The 18,143-nt window shown below is 38.1% G+C and overlaps 1 protein-coding gene across 1 annotated transcript in view; it reads left to right on the top strand.

Annotated features, from left to right (window-relative positions):
• SEC23A (SEC23 homolog A, COPII coat complex component) overlaps positions 1-18,143 on the top strand; it is a 480,777-nt gene that overhangs the window by 12,138 nt on the left and 450,496 nt on the right. Inside the window, exons 5-6 of the mRNA XM_053697910.1 lie at positions 12,078-12,314; positions 12,903-12,982. Of these exons, the coding sequence (XP_053553885.1) occupies positions 12,078-12,314; positions 12,903-12,982 (317 nt within the window). The remainder of the gene's footprint in view (positions 1-12,077; positions 12,315-12,902; positions 12,983-18,143) is intronic.

Below are 18,143 nucleotides of genomic sequence, written 5' to 3'. Positions count from 1 at the left end.
CAGACCTGCTCATGTTATCTCTGTTTGAACACACAATAGTAAGGTATTGAATTTCTAATTATAGCTGGTGGGGTTTGCTGAACAAAACTAGATACAAAAATATATCTATGCTGTGTCTCCACTGGAAAGTTTATTAGTGCTATTGTCTCCCATTTACATAACTATTCTACAGAGAATACACCTATATTCATATTTTTAATATAGGTGGTGGTGGTTTCAAAAGGCAAAAACCACTGTTTCAAATAACAAAATGAAGGTTTGCAAACCATTAAATACACCCCAATAAGTAAAATGGACTATTGGGAACACATTAAGCAGTAGGAAATGTAAGAGTGCAATGTCCCTATCAATGACAATGATGTAGGTATGTAACACCCGAACAAGGCTTAGACTAAATGTATAAGAGGCACACTGCACTATGTCACCTAAATACACATCAGTTAATACATGCCCCATAGCTGAAAGGGACATGAAACCCAAGATTTTATCTCTCATGATTCAGCTAGAGCATGCGCTTTTTTTAAACCACTTTCCGATTTACTTCTATTATTAGTTTTTCTTTGTTCTCTTGGTATCTTTTGTTGAAAAGCAGGGCCATAAGGTTAGGAGCCGGGTCATTTCTGGAACACTATATGGCAGCAGTTTTGCAAGGATGTTATCTGTTTGCAAAAGCACTAGATGGCAGCACTATTTCCTGCCATGTAGTGTTTCCTACCTAGGTATTTCTTCAACAAAGAATATCATGGGAACAAAGACATTTTGATAATGGAAGTAAATTGGAAACTTTCAAAAAATTGTTTGCTCTGTCTGAATCACAAAATAAACCACAGCTCTGAATCCTGCATAAAATGCACGCCAACAAGATAAACATTACTGCAGGGTAGCAGCAAAGATTGCACCAGAAATCAGAATAATAGACAAAAAGGAGGGGATTCCTCATCAACATCTCATAAACACCTGCATCCTATTTGTCAAAGACTTTTTAACATACATATCAAAGTCCAGAAGTATGCTCGGGAATATTATATTGTGTGTTGTGCCAATCATTAGTATTCTTTCTGCCCAATCCAGTGTTTTCACTAGATGCTTTGCAACCAGCCTCCTTTATATGCATGTCAGTTACTTTGTTAACCCATTGTAGTGAGAATATCTGCACCTCAGTTTATTGTGGAACCACGTACCATTTGTGGACACAATTTTGCTATAATGTACTGTTTTCCCAAGTTCATGAAATTAATTTTTTCCTTATTTCATGCTTTGATAGATTTGGAGTATTGTTTTACTTCTGCATCAGTTTGTCTCTGTAACCCGACCATGTAGAATGGATTTTTCTTTATCCTCATTGTGCTTGGTCTCACCTGGCTCCACAAACCAAATGCTCTGATGTGTCAGTGAACTCAGCAGATAATCTTATTTTTCAATTTTGTAAATAAAATGTGTCTTTCTACTTGTGAGGGTATTGTGACAGTTAGTACAGCTTATTACATTTTTTTTCCACCTTAAGATAATCATTACATTTCTTATTCATCCAGTCGGTAAGGATAGCAGATAAGACTAATTTTCATATTTACTTACTAAGGATCCACTTGTTAATTTCACATGGTCATTAAATTATAAAAAGTATTCCTTTACTAAACAATATATTAGCCTGATTCTGATCTGCTCCCTCGGGCACAAGAATAAAATTAAAGTGAGCCCAATTACTCTATGCTAGGGATGGGCGAATGTGGTGAAAGCACATTTCTCTTGGTAGAACGAAGATCCTGTGGACATTAGTTTTGGACAATTGAATGTTGATAAGAACGAAAATCCATTAAAATTCCATAATCAAGGAACTTCCGGTGGGCGGCTCTAGAAGATGGATGCAAGCTTTTGTTGCTCCGGAGAAAACATTTCTTAATTTCCTTCACATCATCTTTCTTCCATGCCATCTGCATCTCCCTTGACAGAGAAGCTGTCCGGGAATTACCAGCAGATAGAAGGAATCCACTCTTTTCTTCCCTGGAGGTCACTTTACTTAACAGTAATCCACGTGGAACTTGCCTTCCCACACTGGACCCGCATAAGATACCTCTCACCCAGCTGCAACCGAATACTAACACTGCGGACTCAACACTTCTCTTTCTAGATTCGGCTGTTTTAACTCAGGACGTGGGGGATGTTTGTTTAGCCCATCACACTGCCGAGTACACAGCTGGACCTGCATAGTTCACTGTCGTCTCCATTTTATTGACTGACACGATCCTTACCTCACTAACAGGAAAACAGGGCACCAGGCAAATTTTCGATGCAGCATTGCTACAGGTGACCATCTGGTTAGCTGCTAATGCACCTCTCCGATATCCACATCCACCACAGCGCTCCTTTTCCAGCAACACTGAGAGGCCAGATGGAACACGGCCTGATATCAAACTAACTCCGTCATGCCTGCTTGCATGTGACACATATCCTTTGGGAAAGGGGCTTGTTGTTATTCTATTTTTGTAAGTGTCTTTACTGTTGTGGTTGTTTTTTTTGTTTTTGTTTTTTTTGGTACCTCTATCAATTACGACATAATCTGCTTTTCTCAGAAACACCTAGCTACAGTTCGTATATTGTTATATGTTATCTGTGCTAAGTTTTAGTCACTTCTTACATAGCCGATGTGTTATTTACGTTCCATTTCTTTAATCACATACAACACGGAGCATATATCTTTTGTGAATGGTTCTTTTTTTTTTTTTTTTTTTAAATCGTTTTTATTAGTATTTTACCATACTCCAAACAGGCTTGTAGCTTGACAGAAGTCAGAAAACATACAGTCCCATACATTTATATTGTTATTTACATAACTTCCAAAAAGACAGAAAAGAAAAAAAAACGAAAAAAAAAAAACCTATTTTAATACCACCATTACCCTATAGTCATTCCCACCTAACTCATAACCACTCTCCTCTAAGTCTACTTTCCATTATGTACACAGTATTTTCAAATCTTGAAATAAGTTCCTTTTGAGTATCTGTATCCTGAGCCTTAATCCAAGACTTCCACTTTTCAAAAAATCGGCTAACATTTACTTCCACATTAAACCAAATGTCATTTTGCTCAATCATAAACTGTTTCCACACTGTGTTTTTTACTGTTCTAAGTGAAGGTGCTCTTCCCTCCTTCCACCCTTTCAAAATTAAGTTTCTGCTTAATAAAATTAACATTAAAAAAACATATTTTGCAGTGTGTGGCTTCTTATTTCTTAAATTTAAAAAAAATATGTTCTGCTTGCAGTGACACTTGGCTATTACAAATTTTATTAGCCCAAAATTCTACCATTCTCCAGACTCTTTGTAGTTTAGGGCACTCCCATAGACAGTGCATTAAGTTGGCATTTTCCTTTCTACATTTCTCATATTTATATTTATTGTGTCCTTTTCCCCATTTATTCAATACTTCTGGCGTTATATAAGTCATCCATATCACTTTTATATGTTGTTCACGGAGGGACATTGCTAATGTAGCTCTATCTGCCATTTCAGTGCTTTTAAGAATGGTCTCCGATGTTAGATTCGGGAAATATATATCCTGCCATTTTGCTGTGAGTTTGCCTATTTGTTCCTCATAACCTATTTGATTTAGAATGCCATATAAGAGTGAGATGGATTTTTTTTTATTTTTATATGCGTTAAAGACTGGCAGTAAAGCTGGGTATTCCCAGTCTTTCTCGTGTATTCTTATAAGTTTCTGACAATAGTCTCTTAATTGAATATATGCGTAATAATGTTCCTTCCTGCACTGAAATTGCGATTGGGCCATCTCAAAATCTATGACCTTAGGACTAGATTGTTCCCTGTTTATTACTTGTGTCACATTAATTAGTCCGTGTTCCTCCCATTTTGACCCCACCTCTGTTAAAAAACCCAATTGGAACTCTTGGTTTCCCTTAATTGCTAGAAATTTAGAAACTGCAAATTTCAGCCCTAGTTTATTACAAATTTTATGCCATGCTATTATTGAATCTTTTAATACATCTACTCTTCTAAAATAAAGAGGAAGTTTTTTAATTTCCAAATGTAGTAAATTTTCCAAGTAAAGAGGTTTAGCTAATTGTTTTTCAATCCCTAGTATGGTGAAATGACCTATATTTAACAGCCAGTCAATCGCTATTTTTCCTGTTGTCACAAGATTATATAGCCCTATATCCGGGAGGGCCATCCCCAATGACTTTTTTGGTAGTGTCAGTTTCCTATGACTTAATCTTATTTTCTTTTTTCCCCAAACAAATGATCCAATAGCTGAATTTATTTCCTTCTTTTCTGAATTTTTCAATAGCAAAGGAATATTTTGAAAAATATAAAGCAGTCGAGGTAGTGCTATCATTTTAACTAAATTAATTTTACCATAGAGAGATAAGGGCAAGGTTTCCCACTTCTTCAGAGTATCTGAGAATTTCCTAACTGCTTCTTTCACATTAAGTTTATATAATTCTTCTGGATCCTCCGAGAATTTTAGTCCGAGATATAACAATGAGTGTTTTACTTCTTTAAAAGTTTGATTATCTGAATCTTTATTCTTGTGTATCCATAACACTTCTGATTTATTTTTATTAATTTTGTATCCGGATATTAGTCCGAATTGCTCTACTAAGTGACATAAAATTAAAATTTTTTTGCCGATTGTTTAGTAAAAATCAGTAAGTCATCTGCGTAAGCTGCGATTTTAATCTCTTCCTTCTGAATATTTATACCTGGTATCCGTGTTTTAAGCAATGGTTCCATGACTAAATTGAAGATTAAAGGGGAAAGGGGGCATCCCTGACGTGTCCCTCTCAGAAGTGGGAAACATAGTGTTTTATTTTTATTTATAACTATGGCCGCCTGTGATTCCTTGTAAAGCAGTTCAATCATACTATAACTACTTCCATTAAAACCAAATTTCCTTAATGTTGTGAATATGTGATCCCACACTATAGAATCAAACGCTTTATGTGCGTCTAGCGATATTACCGCTAAATCTGTTTCCCTTATTTCCTTATTGTATTTCTTTTGGTACCATACGTCTGCTATTGTTAGATATAGTTTCCTCAGGTTTATATTAGATGTGCGGCCTTTCATAAAGCCCGTCTGGTCCTGATGGACTATCCCTTCTAGTATTGGCTGTAGTCTTTTAGCTAAAATGCTTGTTATTATTTTATAATCAATATTCAAGAGAGAAATTGGTCTATATGATTCTAATAGTTTCGGATCTTTACCCGGTTTTGGTATAATAATTATTGTAGATTCATTGAACTCCTTAGGTGGTATAAGATCTCCTGACCAGAATTTATTCAGCATAAGTGTTAGAGTGGGCGTAATTTCTTCTGCTAGTATTTTATAAAATTCAGAGGGTAGTCCATCAGGGCCAGCGGCCTTGTTATTAGCTAAGTTTTTAATTGTTTGCATAACCTCCTCTTCTGAGATATTTTCATTTAATTTATCTAACTGCTCTGAAGAGACTTTTGGTACCTCTATTGTTTCCCAGAATTGTTTTTTTACCCCTTCATCTATAGGAAACGGTGCGTATAGTTTAGCAAAATATTCATAAAATGTTTCTTGTATCTCTTTTAAATTATTTATCTCCCTATCACCCACTTTTAATTTAGTGATAAATGTAGGTTTCTTTTGATTGCTAACTATTTGTGCCAAAAATCTGCCTGCTCTGTTACCAAATCTGTAAAATTTAGCACCTTTCTTCATATCCTCTTTAACTTCGTTCTCCATGATAAACTCGTCCCTGATCTGCTTTGCCCTAATATATTTCTCCCAATTATCCTTAGTTCTATTACCCAAAAAACTTGTGTAGGCATTAGTCTTATTTACTTGTTGCTTCTTAAGTTTTAGTTTCCTTTTCAGTTTCCTTTTCAGTTTGATTACAAAAGAAATAACCTCTCCCCTTAGCACTGCTTTGGCAGTGTTCCAAAAAATATTCATTTTATTCCAATAATTATTATTAAATCTGTCATACTCTCTCCATTTTTCTTTTAGAAAATTTATAAATTTAAGATTATTTGCAAGGAATTTTGGGAAAATGAACCTTCCTGGCTGCTTTGGTGGGTTGCATTAAAATTGATACTTATGGGAGCGTGATCAGATATAGTAATCTGCTCAATTCTAGCTTCCTGAATTGCATTAATCAGACTATCTGAGACTAAGAATAGATCTATTCTTGATAATGCGTGTGTTGACCTGGAAAGGCACGTAAATTGCCTACCGTCTGGATTATATATTCTCCATATGTCATGTATATTCAGGTCCTTTTTCAGACTTTTAACTATGTTACTTTCCCTTTTCCTTCTAGCCTGCATGCTACCTTTAATTCTCGTCTTTTTGGGATTTTGTATTCCAAGCTCTTTTTGCCTATCTAGGAGTAAATTAGGTGTGAGATTAAAATCCCCGCCCACTATCAGTGATTTCTCTGCATATGTAATCAATTGGTACCTTATCTTTCTCCAAAACCCTAGATCCTCGTTATTAGGGCCATATATATTACATAGAGTAAATTCCTTATCCTTAATTTTGATTGAGAGAATAATAAACCTTTCATCTGGGTCTAAAATAGTTTTATTAATCGTATATTCTAGTGTTTTGCTAAATAAAATTGCTACACCTTTTTTCCTTTTGCTACATGGGGTGAAAATGACTTCCTTTATCCATCCTCCCTTAAGTTTAGTTGCCTCCTCCTTTTTTTAGATGTGTTTCTTGCAAAAAAACTATTTGCGCTCCAAGTTTCCTTGCATGATTCAATATGGCCTTCCTTTTAATAGGTGAGGTAATTCCCCCTATGTTCCATGATATAATTTTAAGAGACATTTTAATCTACCTATTTCCACAATAATACCTAAATCTATCTTTAAATTTATAATCCCTTTAACCCACTTGGGGCTGGAGCTGGGTAGTAACTCAAATTCAGCATTTTTTAATCGAGATTTTCTACATAAAAGACATAAAAACATCCTCATAAAATAAACACTTTGTTGGGCCAAATGCTTACATAACCTTTTAGGGGTACCCTCCATCTTCCTGTAGTTTATCCGTGGTTTTATTATCTTCTAAAAAAGCTCTGACTTCTGCTTCATCTACCATTAATTTGTTTTCCTCCTTGGTTTGTATATTTATTCTGGCTGGGTACAGCATTCTGGCTTTCCATCCTGCTTGTATGAGTTTTGAGCATAGTGGGGCCATCATCCTCCTTTTATTAGAAGTTTCTATCGAGAAATCATTAAATAATAATAATTTTTTCCCTTCATACACTAGCTCATTGTTTAATTTTCTATATGCATTGAATATCTTAATTTTATCTTGGAAGTCTAATACTTTCATGATGACTGGTCTGTTGATATGTTCCCCATTTGCTGCCTTCCTAGGTGGGCCTGTTCTGTGAATTCTTTCTACCCTTATTAAAGGTTCTTTTTTATCAATTTTAAGTAGATGTACTAGTTCTCCCTCTGCAAACTCTTTGAGCTCTCCGTCCCGAATCCCTTCAGTTAGGCCAATGACCCTAATATTATTCCGTCTATTACGGTTTTCAAGATCTTCTAATTTTGCCTTAATTGCTTCTACTTGGGTTGACATGCTTTGGGTCAGTTGGTCTCTTTGTATCTCCCTATCCTCAATATCCGAAACCCTCTGCTCCATGTGTGTGATCCTAGCTGCGAAATGTTTGACCTCGTTAGAAAGGTCACTTATACTACTTTGAATTAAATCAAATTTTGGTGTAAAAAGTGCATTGAGTTGCCTAATTAGGTCTTCATTATTTGTGCTCTGTGAAGTGCTTTCGTCTAGCCCATCCTGTGTATCTGGATTACTTTTATTACTTTTCTTATCCTGATTCCTATTTCTGGATGTCATGGTGGGTGATATTAACTTATTTTAGAGATATATCTCTCCATGCAATTAATATATATATATGTGTGTAATTTCCTGTGGTGCCTAAGTATTTTGCAATACTCCCCCTCTGTGCTTTACTCTAAAGGGCTCTCTACTTCCCTCGTAAGGGCGAGAGAGAAAAAAAAAAAAAAAAAAAAATTCCTGTTATTACTCTTCAAAGAGTATAAAGTGTTTTGTACAGGTCACTTTGGGTATAAGATGTCTATGTTCTGATTACTTATGTCTATATTACCACCCGTTTATCTTCTTATCTCCTGCAGCTAGTATCTATATCTTCTGCTTAAACTCTTATTTTCCAAATTGGCTCTTAAGAACGACCTTTTCTCAAAATATCCTACAACGATCAAGATTTGTCTATATGGGTATGCCCTGTTAATTATAACAAAAAGTTTAATCAGGCTTTTGTTGTCTATCCTCCCTAGTTCATCTTTTAATGTTATATTATACTCTTTTATGAATGGCTGTTCACTGCCTTGGATTAGGGCGACCTAGAATGCAGACCCCTCCGTCCGTTGTAAAATTTCAACAGATAAATGAATCCCCTAATTTCCACTATTACTTAAACCTATTGCCCTTATCTGTTTCTCGTCCAGTCCAGGGAAGGTCAGAAATAATAGCTATTAGCTCAGTCTTATATACTTAGTACTAAAAGTGTTATCAATTGAATACTTATGCAGTCCCTATAGAAAACAACTCCCCTTATGTCACTGTCTCTTTATCATTACATCTTTACCACTTTAAAATCCCCCAGACATGTCCATAAAGTACAGAGAAACACAATAAAAAAAGAAAAAAAAAGAAAAAGCAAACAGAAGAAATAAATTTCACACCAAGCTGTTTCCAAGTTCACCCTAGTAAGGGTTTACACTATACACTGTGGCCTCTGCCCATACATTACAAACACAGTATAATTTCAAGCATCCTTCTCAACATAAACTCTTCAGGATTCCCCTTTAACTCCTATTCCATACAGTTTGTATTCAGCACTCCCACAGTCTTTCCTTTATATATTTAAGCTGCAGTTTAGTTCTGTGTGCTGTTCCTTGCCCTGCTTTATTTTCCTGAGCAAATTCAGAGTCTATAGACAAGCTATGTTGTTCCAGATCCTAGTTGGTCTCCTTTCTTGTCCCAGAACAAAACCTCTTATGTCCTCCCAATTAGTAATTTTTCTGCTTGGCTTTACTTGTATGGTTTTTATTTTCCTCTTTTTGGAATTCTTCTCCTCCCTTTCTTCCCTGCTTTCCTTTTCCTTCTCCTCCTTTATGTTTCTTATATATGCTTTAGGAGATTTAATTAGAGAAATGTTAATACTTGCTGTATCCTCCTTTTGTTTTTACCCCCGGGTTTTACTCCTGTGTGGTATAGTTATTAGCGGGGTAAGTAGTGAGAGAAATTGTAGAAAGTGGTATTCTTTTCTTTGCTACCCTTATAGGTATGTATTGTGAGGCCCAGGCCCTACCTATAGCAGGAAACCCCCCGTCTCCTATCTAGGGATTGTACACCTGGGTCTCCCTTCTCTCTTTACTTTTTCTACTTTGCTGTGGGTGTTCCTCCTGTGTCCCCCGTCGGTACCAAATGCCCCCTCAGTAACACATAGTTCAAAACAAATAAGGCAAGGTACTTATCTCATTCTCCTCCGGCATACTTCTTTATCATGCTGGATATCAAGCCTGTTTTCTTCCCAACTCCTTACAGCAGTGTCCCTGCACTGCCGCTCCTCGCTAGCTTCTTTCCTTGACGGCGGCCTTCCCCTGCCTTGAACTGGAACCAGCCAGCTGTTCGATGTACCGCGGCAGGTATATGCGCTAATGTGTCTCGCTTTACTCCGGGTGTGATCCGGTACTTCTTGCCCTCGCTGTCCTGGAGGGTGCCTTGGCTGGATATTCGAGCTGTTATGCTGCGTAAGCTATACTTCAGCTATACGCCGACCATCCGCGCGCCAGGCAAGTATCCGGGTCTCTTCCCCTTGGGCTGTATCTCGGCGTGAGGGTATGTCCGCCTAGAGACAAAACAGCTCCTGAATCTTAGGTGCGTAGACAGAGTGCAAGCTTGTCTCAGCTCAGCTTGCATACGTGACCCCTTCCGCCGGAAGTTTTCAGCCTATGTGTTATTACTTCTTATTTTTACTTCCCATGCCTGGATGTGTACAACACATGCTGATTTGCAAATTGTGCATCTGTTTAGAGATATGTTTGTTGTTGGGAACACAGTTTTCCTCCTATTATCTGACAATAGAGACTTGCTCAGTAGCTGCTATAGACTCCCTGAGTGGGATTATTCCCATACTGTTTGTCTGCAGGTATCATTAAAGCAAACTTATCTTAGTGGGGCTCTCCTAGACCTTCTACTGCAGGTATTCAACCCGCAGAGTAACGCTTGACATATGGTCCCATCACTGTGCCTAAGTTAAACTAACATGTTAATGTTCATATATGCCAGGAAATATTTAAATAGCTTATATCCCTGTGTATTTCACTTTTATTCTATTTATTTTCTTAAGGTATAGACAAAACTTTCCACATTTCTGTTACTGACATGTCTGGTACCTGATAATTTTTGAACAGCTGCAATAATTGACCAGGTTGTGTTAACTTCTAACACTGGGGTTTTACCCAGACTTGCCTTTGCTTGTAGAAGTGTGGCGCCAGGTAGTGAGATTACTAATTGCTCTCTGCTCAGGAAACCATTTTACCAATTAATAACATGATTCCTGCAAAAAGAAAACACTTGTCCCATACATGTCTTTGTAAGGTATAGGGTCTCTGCAATTTGCAATCATATCTAACATTCTGTGCTGGATAACATATCTAGGTATGCATGCCAATCAGTAAACACATCAGATTTGCATAATCAACAAATGCAAGATAACAAGACAATACAATAGCATTTACTTTGAATTTCAAATGAGTAGTAGATTCTTTTTTAACACATTTCAAAGTTATGTATATTTCCACTCCCCCTGTACCATGTGATAGCAATCAGCGAATCACAAATGCATATACGTATAGTCTGAGTTCTTGCACATGCTCAGTAGGAGCTGGTGACTCAAAAAAAGTTTAAATTTAAAAGACTGTGCAAATTTTTTTTAATGGAAGTAAATTGGAAAGTTGTTTAAAATGACATGCTGTATCTGAATCATGAAAATTTAATAAAACCTGAGTGTCCCTTTAAGCTAAAGTTTGTTTTGTTTTTTAGGTTTAGTTTAGTTTAAAAAGGTTAAAAAAGAGAGAGCTCGGGTAACAGATAATGAGAAAACCTTGGTGAGCATGTATATCTGTCTTGAATGCATTTTCATATATCTTTTTATCATAGCCCAATATATCATGTCTCAGAAGCTTGTCTTTTATTCGTATACAGATATGTAGCAAACCAGCTCATAGTGTTATATTCATGCAATTCATATCTTTTATTCTCACTTGTTGAGTGTCATGTGCTTTCCTTACCATATCCACTGTGAATGTATTAAGTGTGTCCTTATACAATTTCAATTTATCTGTATGTAACTGTTTCCATGCTGTATGCCTAAGCTCTCTTCAATAAAAAGAATATAAAAAATAATTCCGTAATCAAATTGTTTACGGTTTTCGAATGATACTGTCATTTTGAATGTTCATTCAATTTAACAAATACTTTTCAGAAGTTCAATAGTTCATGTAGTGGGGCCTTCAGTAAATTGATACATAATAGATAAAAATATATATTGATTTCAAATTTTTCTTTTTCAAATATTACATTATTTGAATATTATATTTAAAGAGAGCATTAGAATGACTATTACAAATATATCAATTTTTAATTTGTCTAATTAAAATATTACTTGACTCGAATTATACAATATTCGAATTAGAAAAATTCTAATTAAATATTACATTAGAAATACTATTGAATTAAACAATTGTTAGAAAGTTGTACAAATATTTGAAATTCAAAACAAACATATGTTAAAATGTTTTCATTTTTCGAATGTTGCAAAACATTTGCCCATCTTTATTCTATGCGTGTTATCTCTCATATCTTTTTGCACTAAGCCCTCATTTATCCTGTCTCTACCTCTAGATCCCTTGCTGCTACTCAAACTATTTATTTTCTCTTGTCTCCTCTCTTAGCTTCTTTTGATCTCATGTTCTTATTACTATCATAATAATAACTGTAAATGAGCTGTTTATATTTTTCTTCCATCAGAGAGGCCCCCAGATGCCTCTTATCTTTCTGTATGTGGTGGATACTTGCATGGAGGATGAGGATCTGCAGGCTTTGAAGGAGTCTATGCAAATGTCTCTCAGCTTGCTGCCTCCCACTGCTTTGGTGGGGCTGATAACGTTTGGCCGTATGGTGCATGTCCATGAACTCGGATGTGAGGGCATTTCTAAGAGCTATGTTTTCAGAGGAACCAAAGATGTGTCTGCAAAACAACTACAGGTAACCTACAGGAGTTTATTCCTATAATAGGGCAGTAAAACTATCTTGCAACAATCTGCATCCCCACAACTCTCCTGTGCCCACAAAGATCTAGTGTAAACCTTCTGCATCAATATACCTCTCCTGTAAAACTTCCCCTGCACAGTTCTCTTATGACAATCTGTACCCCACTGCTTCCTGTTAACTCTGTGTGCACTCCCCCCCTGTGAATCCATTATGTATTTATGCCTATGAATTTGCTTGTTTTTGGCAAAAATAAATCCATAAAAAAACAACAACAAAAAAACAAAACTCTGTGCGCCCTCTCAGCTTTCTTGTGATACTGCGCTAAGGCAAATTCCCTTGAAACTACTCTCTTCAGAGATATATTATACAGTGTTTCGGATATACCTAGTACATAACAGTAGAGGAATTATATTTGGGGGCCAGTAATAATTGGCATAAAAGGCCGACTAATGGTATAACAAAGTATTCACCTCTTTGTATCCATATATATATATATAAGTGAATAATCATAGACACATTTTATAGTAGGTAGTCTCAAAGTTGTCTCAAATACCTTATCTTAAATTTTTTATTATATTTCAGGAAATGTTATCACTTACAAAACCGACACCTGCTCAAGGTGGACGTGGTCCGCAAGTTCAGCAGCCTCCTCCCTCTAACAGGTTAGTATAAGCATTCTGTAAAGTTTGCAAAAAATGAAGGAAATGGTCCTATTGAGGCATGACCCATGATTTCAAATGTTTATAATTTTTGATTGCAAGAATTGACAATCTATACAAGCTCTGAATCTGGTTTTAAGATTGTATTGTTTATGTATGAAAAGGTGCATCGTTTGTTTTGTTTAGTATTACAGCCACAAACTACAGAACAGATTTGCTTGAAAATGACAGGGAAATAGAGCCTAAAGGGTTTTAGTACCTCTGAAAAATGTAAATATGTTCAGTAGTTCTAAAAAGAAATAACGTTTGTGTTATTGTAACATTAATTTTATTTATATTTCTAGGTCAAGGCTTATTTGTAAACGTTAGGGAAATATCTGCTATCAACTATGCTTTGTTCCCTTTGTTGAAGGAGCATAAGTAAACTACTGGCAGCTAGCTGAATACATTGGGTGAGCCAATGACTAGGCATATATGTACAGCTACCAATCAGCAGCTAGCTACCTAGGTATTCTTTTCAACAAAAGATAGCAAGTGAACAAAGCAAATTGTATAATAGAAGTCAATTAAAAAGTAGTTTAAAATCACATGCTCTATCTGAATTACTAAAATTTAAATTTGACTTTACTTTTCCTTTAAGCTATTTTTCACAATAGTAAATACTTTGAATACTTGAAAATTGTAAACATAGACATTTGTGGTAAAATTTTTAATTTTTAAACATTTGTATTCTCATAAGCAAGTCTCCAGGGAAGAATATTTTATATATAAAATGTTTCTTTCTAATGACACGGTGAGTCCACGGATCATCATAATTACTTTTGGAAATATCACTCCTGACCAGCAGGAGGAGGCAAAGAGCACCACAGCAAAGCTGGATAAATTTCACTTCCCTACCCACAAACCCCAGTCATTCTCTTTGCCTGTAACAGTTGCAAGGAGGTGGTAAAGTTTAGGCGTCTGAAAGAATTTCTTCAATCAAGAGTTTATTTTCTGGGGTTTAACCATAGTCCGTGTCAGTCTCATCAGTAGAGCAGTAGTGGCTTTTAAGCATTTGGGAACTTGTGGGGTATAATCCCCACTGTGCCTCTCAAACAGTTTGTTGCTGCCCTATTTGGAAAGCCTGTGTAGGTTTATTCAGTCTTTCTCTATTTTCCACAGGTCCATGTGAGGAGGATGCCTCTCAAACTTTGTGAGCTGCCCTGCTGCCGGGCAGATTTGTGTTAAGGTAAGTGCTGAGTTTATTTTCTATGAGAGAGAGAAAAATTGGCACTTTAGCAGTTAATACTGTTTTATATATGGGACGTGGTTTTACATTCTGCTATTAGATGAACAGGATATTGTAGAGCAGTTGTGCAGGGCACTGGGACGTTAGGTTTTATTTTCAGTGTTAAGGGCTCAGTGGTGTGTTCCAGTTTGATGTTCGCTGTTAGGTCCGTTGTTACTACTCTCGGCGGCTGTTTCTCCATAGTAGGAGTAATGCCGGCCGGGAGGTTTAGTGAGGAACGCCCACGATGCGCAGGGCTTGTCAGAAGCGGAAAAAGAATTGCACGCTTCTTACTCTGTTGTTTTCAGGAGTGCCGGAAGGGTTTGGTGCGGCTCTGCGGTCTGTGTGAGCGACTGTCTGATATCCGAAGGGGGTTGAGTCCGTATATTTTCTCTCTAGTTGCTCCGGTAGCCAGCAGGTCAGGTAGGCACCTCAGCAAGGCTTGCTGAGGTGTAGAGGTTGCCTACATTTTTTTTATTTAAAGACGTTACTCTGCAAAAAATATAAAACGTTATTTTAAATTTTAAAGGGATAGTAGCGTTTTTTTTTTACATTTTTAAAGTGACAAAAAGTTTAATTAAGGCATTTTCTTTTATTTTGGTTTAATTGGGTAAAGATTGACCAAGAGGCCCTGCAGGATGTTACTTGAACATTGTGTTTTGATGCTAATGTGGAACTATCAATCCCTTTTTGTTCCTCATGTATTGAGAGAACATTACATTACAGGGATAGACTTTTTGAATCTGAGCCATCATTATCTAAGGCGGATTCTGTTACCCACATATCTTCGGCGGTTTTTGAGGCTCTGTCTGCTTTCCCTATGCTGCAAGGGAAGCATAAGAGGAAGTATAAGGATTCAGTGAGTAAGGTTTCTGTTTCAGTTGTGGCTATGTCGAATGTTTCTTCCCATAAGTCTGAGGAGGAAGCTACTTCTATAGCGTCTGAGGGTGTAATCTCCGACTCTGACAGTGTAATTCCTTCTTCTGATGCTGAAGTTGTATCCTTCAGGTTTAAGCTAGAGCACCTCTGTTTGTTGCTTAAGGAGGTTTTGGCTACTTTGGACGACTCTGATATGACTGTCGTCGTGGCTCCTAAGAAGGCTAGTAAGTTGAAGAAGTATTTTGACGTACCTTCTGCGGTGGAGGTATTTCCTGTTCCAGACCGTGCTTCAGAAATTATTGCACGGGAGTGGGAGAAGCCTGAGATTCCTTTTTGCCCTTCTCCAATTTTCAAGAAGATGTTTCCAATTGCTGATTCTATCAAGGAGTCTTGGCAGACGGTTCCCAAGGTGGAAGGAGCAATTTCCACCTTGGCTAAGAGGACCACTATTCCCATTGAGGATAGCTGTTCCTTTAAGGATCCTATGGATAAGAAGTTGGAAGCGTTACTTAAATGGATGTATGTTCACCAGGGGTTGCAATGGCAGCCTGCGGTGTGTATTGCTACTGTTACCTGCGTGGCAGCATACTGGTTTGATGCGTTGTCTGATTCTATTCAGTTAGATACTCCGCTTGAGGAAATCCAGGATAGGATTAAGGCTCTTAAATTGGCCAATTCCTTTATTACAGATGCTTCTCTACAGGTCATCAAGTTGGGAGCAAAGATTTCTGGCTTCGCTGTGCTGGCGCACAGAGCCTTATGGTTGAAGTCCTGGTCTGTGGATGTGTCCTCTAAGTGTAAGCTTTTGTCGATTTCCTTACAAGGGTAAGACCTTGTTTGGGTCGGGTTTAGCTGAGATTATTTCTGATATTACGGGAGGAAAGGGGCATTCTCTCCCTCAGGATAAGAGGAATAAGCAGAAGGGCCTTCAATGTAATTTTCGTTCCTTTGGAAACTTTTCAGGTAAGCCTTCTTCCTCCTCTTCCAAGCAGGAACAGTCTTAAGTCCTCCTGAAATTCCAATCAGTCTTGGACCAAGGGGAAGCAATCTAAGAAGCCCGTTAATGGCTCAGTCAGTATGAAGGGTCTGCCCCCGATCCGGGAATGGATCTTGTGGGGGGCAGACTTTCTTTTTTCGCTTGGGTTCGGGATGTCCCGTATCTTTGGGCAGTGGACATCGTTTCCCAGGGATACAAGTTAGAGTTAAACAAGTTCCTCAGAGTTCCGTCTTACAAAATGGAAACTATTCGTTTCATTCTTCAAGAGGGCCAATTCATGACAACGGTAGATCTGAAGGATGCGTATCTGCATATTCCCATCCACAGAGACCATCACAAGTTTCTGAGATTTGCTTTCCTAGACAGGCACTTTTCAGTTTGAGGCTTTTCCGTTTGGTCTTGCAACAGCTCCCAGGATTTTCTCAAAGGTCCTGGGAGCATTGCTGGCGGTACTCCGATTGAGGGGTGTTACTGTGGCGCCGTATCTGGACAATATTCTGGTTCAGGCGCTGTCTTTTCAACAAGCAAACTCCCACACAGAGATGTGGTTGTCTTTTCTGCAATCTCATGGATGGAAGGTGAATTTGGGAAAAAGTTCCTTGATTCCAGCTACAAGGGTGGTGTTCTTGGGAACAATCATAGATTCTCTATCAATGAAGATTTTTCTGAGGCCAGAAAAACAAAGATCTTCAATTCTCGTCTTGCCCTTCAGTCCTCTCTTTGGCCGTCAGTGGCTCAGTGTATGGAGGTCGTTGGTCTGATGGTGTTGGATATGGACATCATACCTTTGCTCGTTTACATCTCATGCCTCTGCAGCTATGCATGCTCAGTCAATGCAATGGGGATTATGTGGAGCTGTCTCCACAAATAGATCTGGATCAGGTGTCAAGGGACTCTCTTCTGTGGTGGTTGTCTCAGGATCACCTCTCCCAGGGAACTTGCTTTCGCAGACCTTCCTGGGTGATCGTGACCTCGAATGCCAGTCTGCTGGGATGGGGAGCAGTCTGGGGCTTGTTAAAGGCTCAGAGACTATGGACATGGGAGGAGTCGGTTTTCCCCATAAATATCATGGAACGGAGGGCAATTTTCTATGTTTTTCTGGCCTGGCCTCAGTTAGCTTCAGCCCAGTTTATCAGGTTTCATTCTGACAACATAACCTCAGTGGCTTTCATCAAGGAGGAACTCGGAGTTCCTTGGCCATGACAGAGGTAGCCAAAATTATTCAGTGGGCGGAGGCTCACAACTGCTGTCTGTCTTCGATCCATATTCCAGGGGTGGACAATTGGGAAGCGCATTTTCTGAGCAGACAGACCTTTAATCCGGTGGAGTGGGAGCTTCACCCGGAGGTGTTTTCCAGCTTGATTCTCAAGTGGGGGCAGCCGGAGTTGGATCTCATGGCATCTCGCCAGTATGCCAAGCTTACAAGGTACGGGTCGAGGTCAAGGGATCCTCAGGCTGTTCTAATAGATGCCCTGGCAGTTCCTTGGAATTTCAGTCTAGTGTATGTTTTTCCACCGTTTGCTCTCTTTCCAGGGGTCATTGCCTGAATCAGGCAGGAGAGGGTGTCAGTGATTCTCATTGCTCCGGCGTGGCCTCGCAGAATCTGGTATGCGGATCTGGTGGAGATGTCATCTCTTCCACCTTGGAGACTTCCGTTAAGGAAGGACCTTCTTCTTCAGGGGCCATTCCTTCATTCAAATCTTGTTTCTCTGAAGCTGTCTGCTTGGAGATTGAATGCTTGATATTTATCTAAGCGTGGAATTTCTGAGTCGGTTATAGAAACTATGATTTAGGCTCGTAAGCCTGTGACTAGAAAAATGTACTATAAGATATGGCGTAAATATCTGTATTGGTGTGAATCCAGAGGTTTCTCTTGGAGTAGAGTTAGGATTCCTAGGATTTTGTCTTTTCTTCAGAAGGGTCTGGAGAAAGGGTTATCTGCAAGTACCTTGAAGGATCAAATTTCTGCTTTATCTATTTTGTGAGAACAAAGATGTGGAGCCACTGTGTGAAGATAAAAT

The sequence above is a fragment of the Bombina bombina genome, chromosome 1 (genome assembly GCF_027579735.1).
Source record: "Bombina bombina isolate aBomBom1 chromosome 1, aBomBom1.pri, whole genome shotgun sequence".
NCBI classification, from domain to species: domain Eukaryota; kingdom Metazoa; phylum Chordata; class Amphibia; order Anura; family Bombinatoridae; genus Bombina; species Bombina bombina.
Note: the sequence above shows the minus strand (reverse complement) of the source record. Positions and strands in the feature narration are given on the sequence as shown.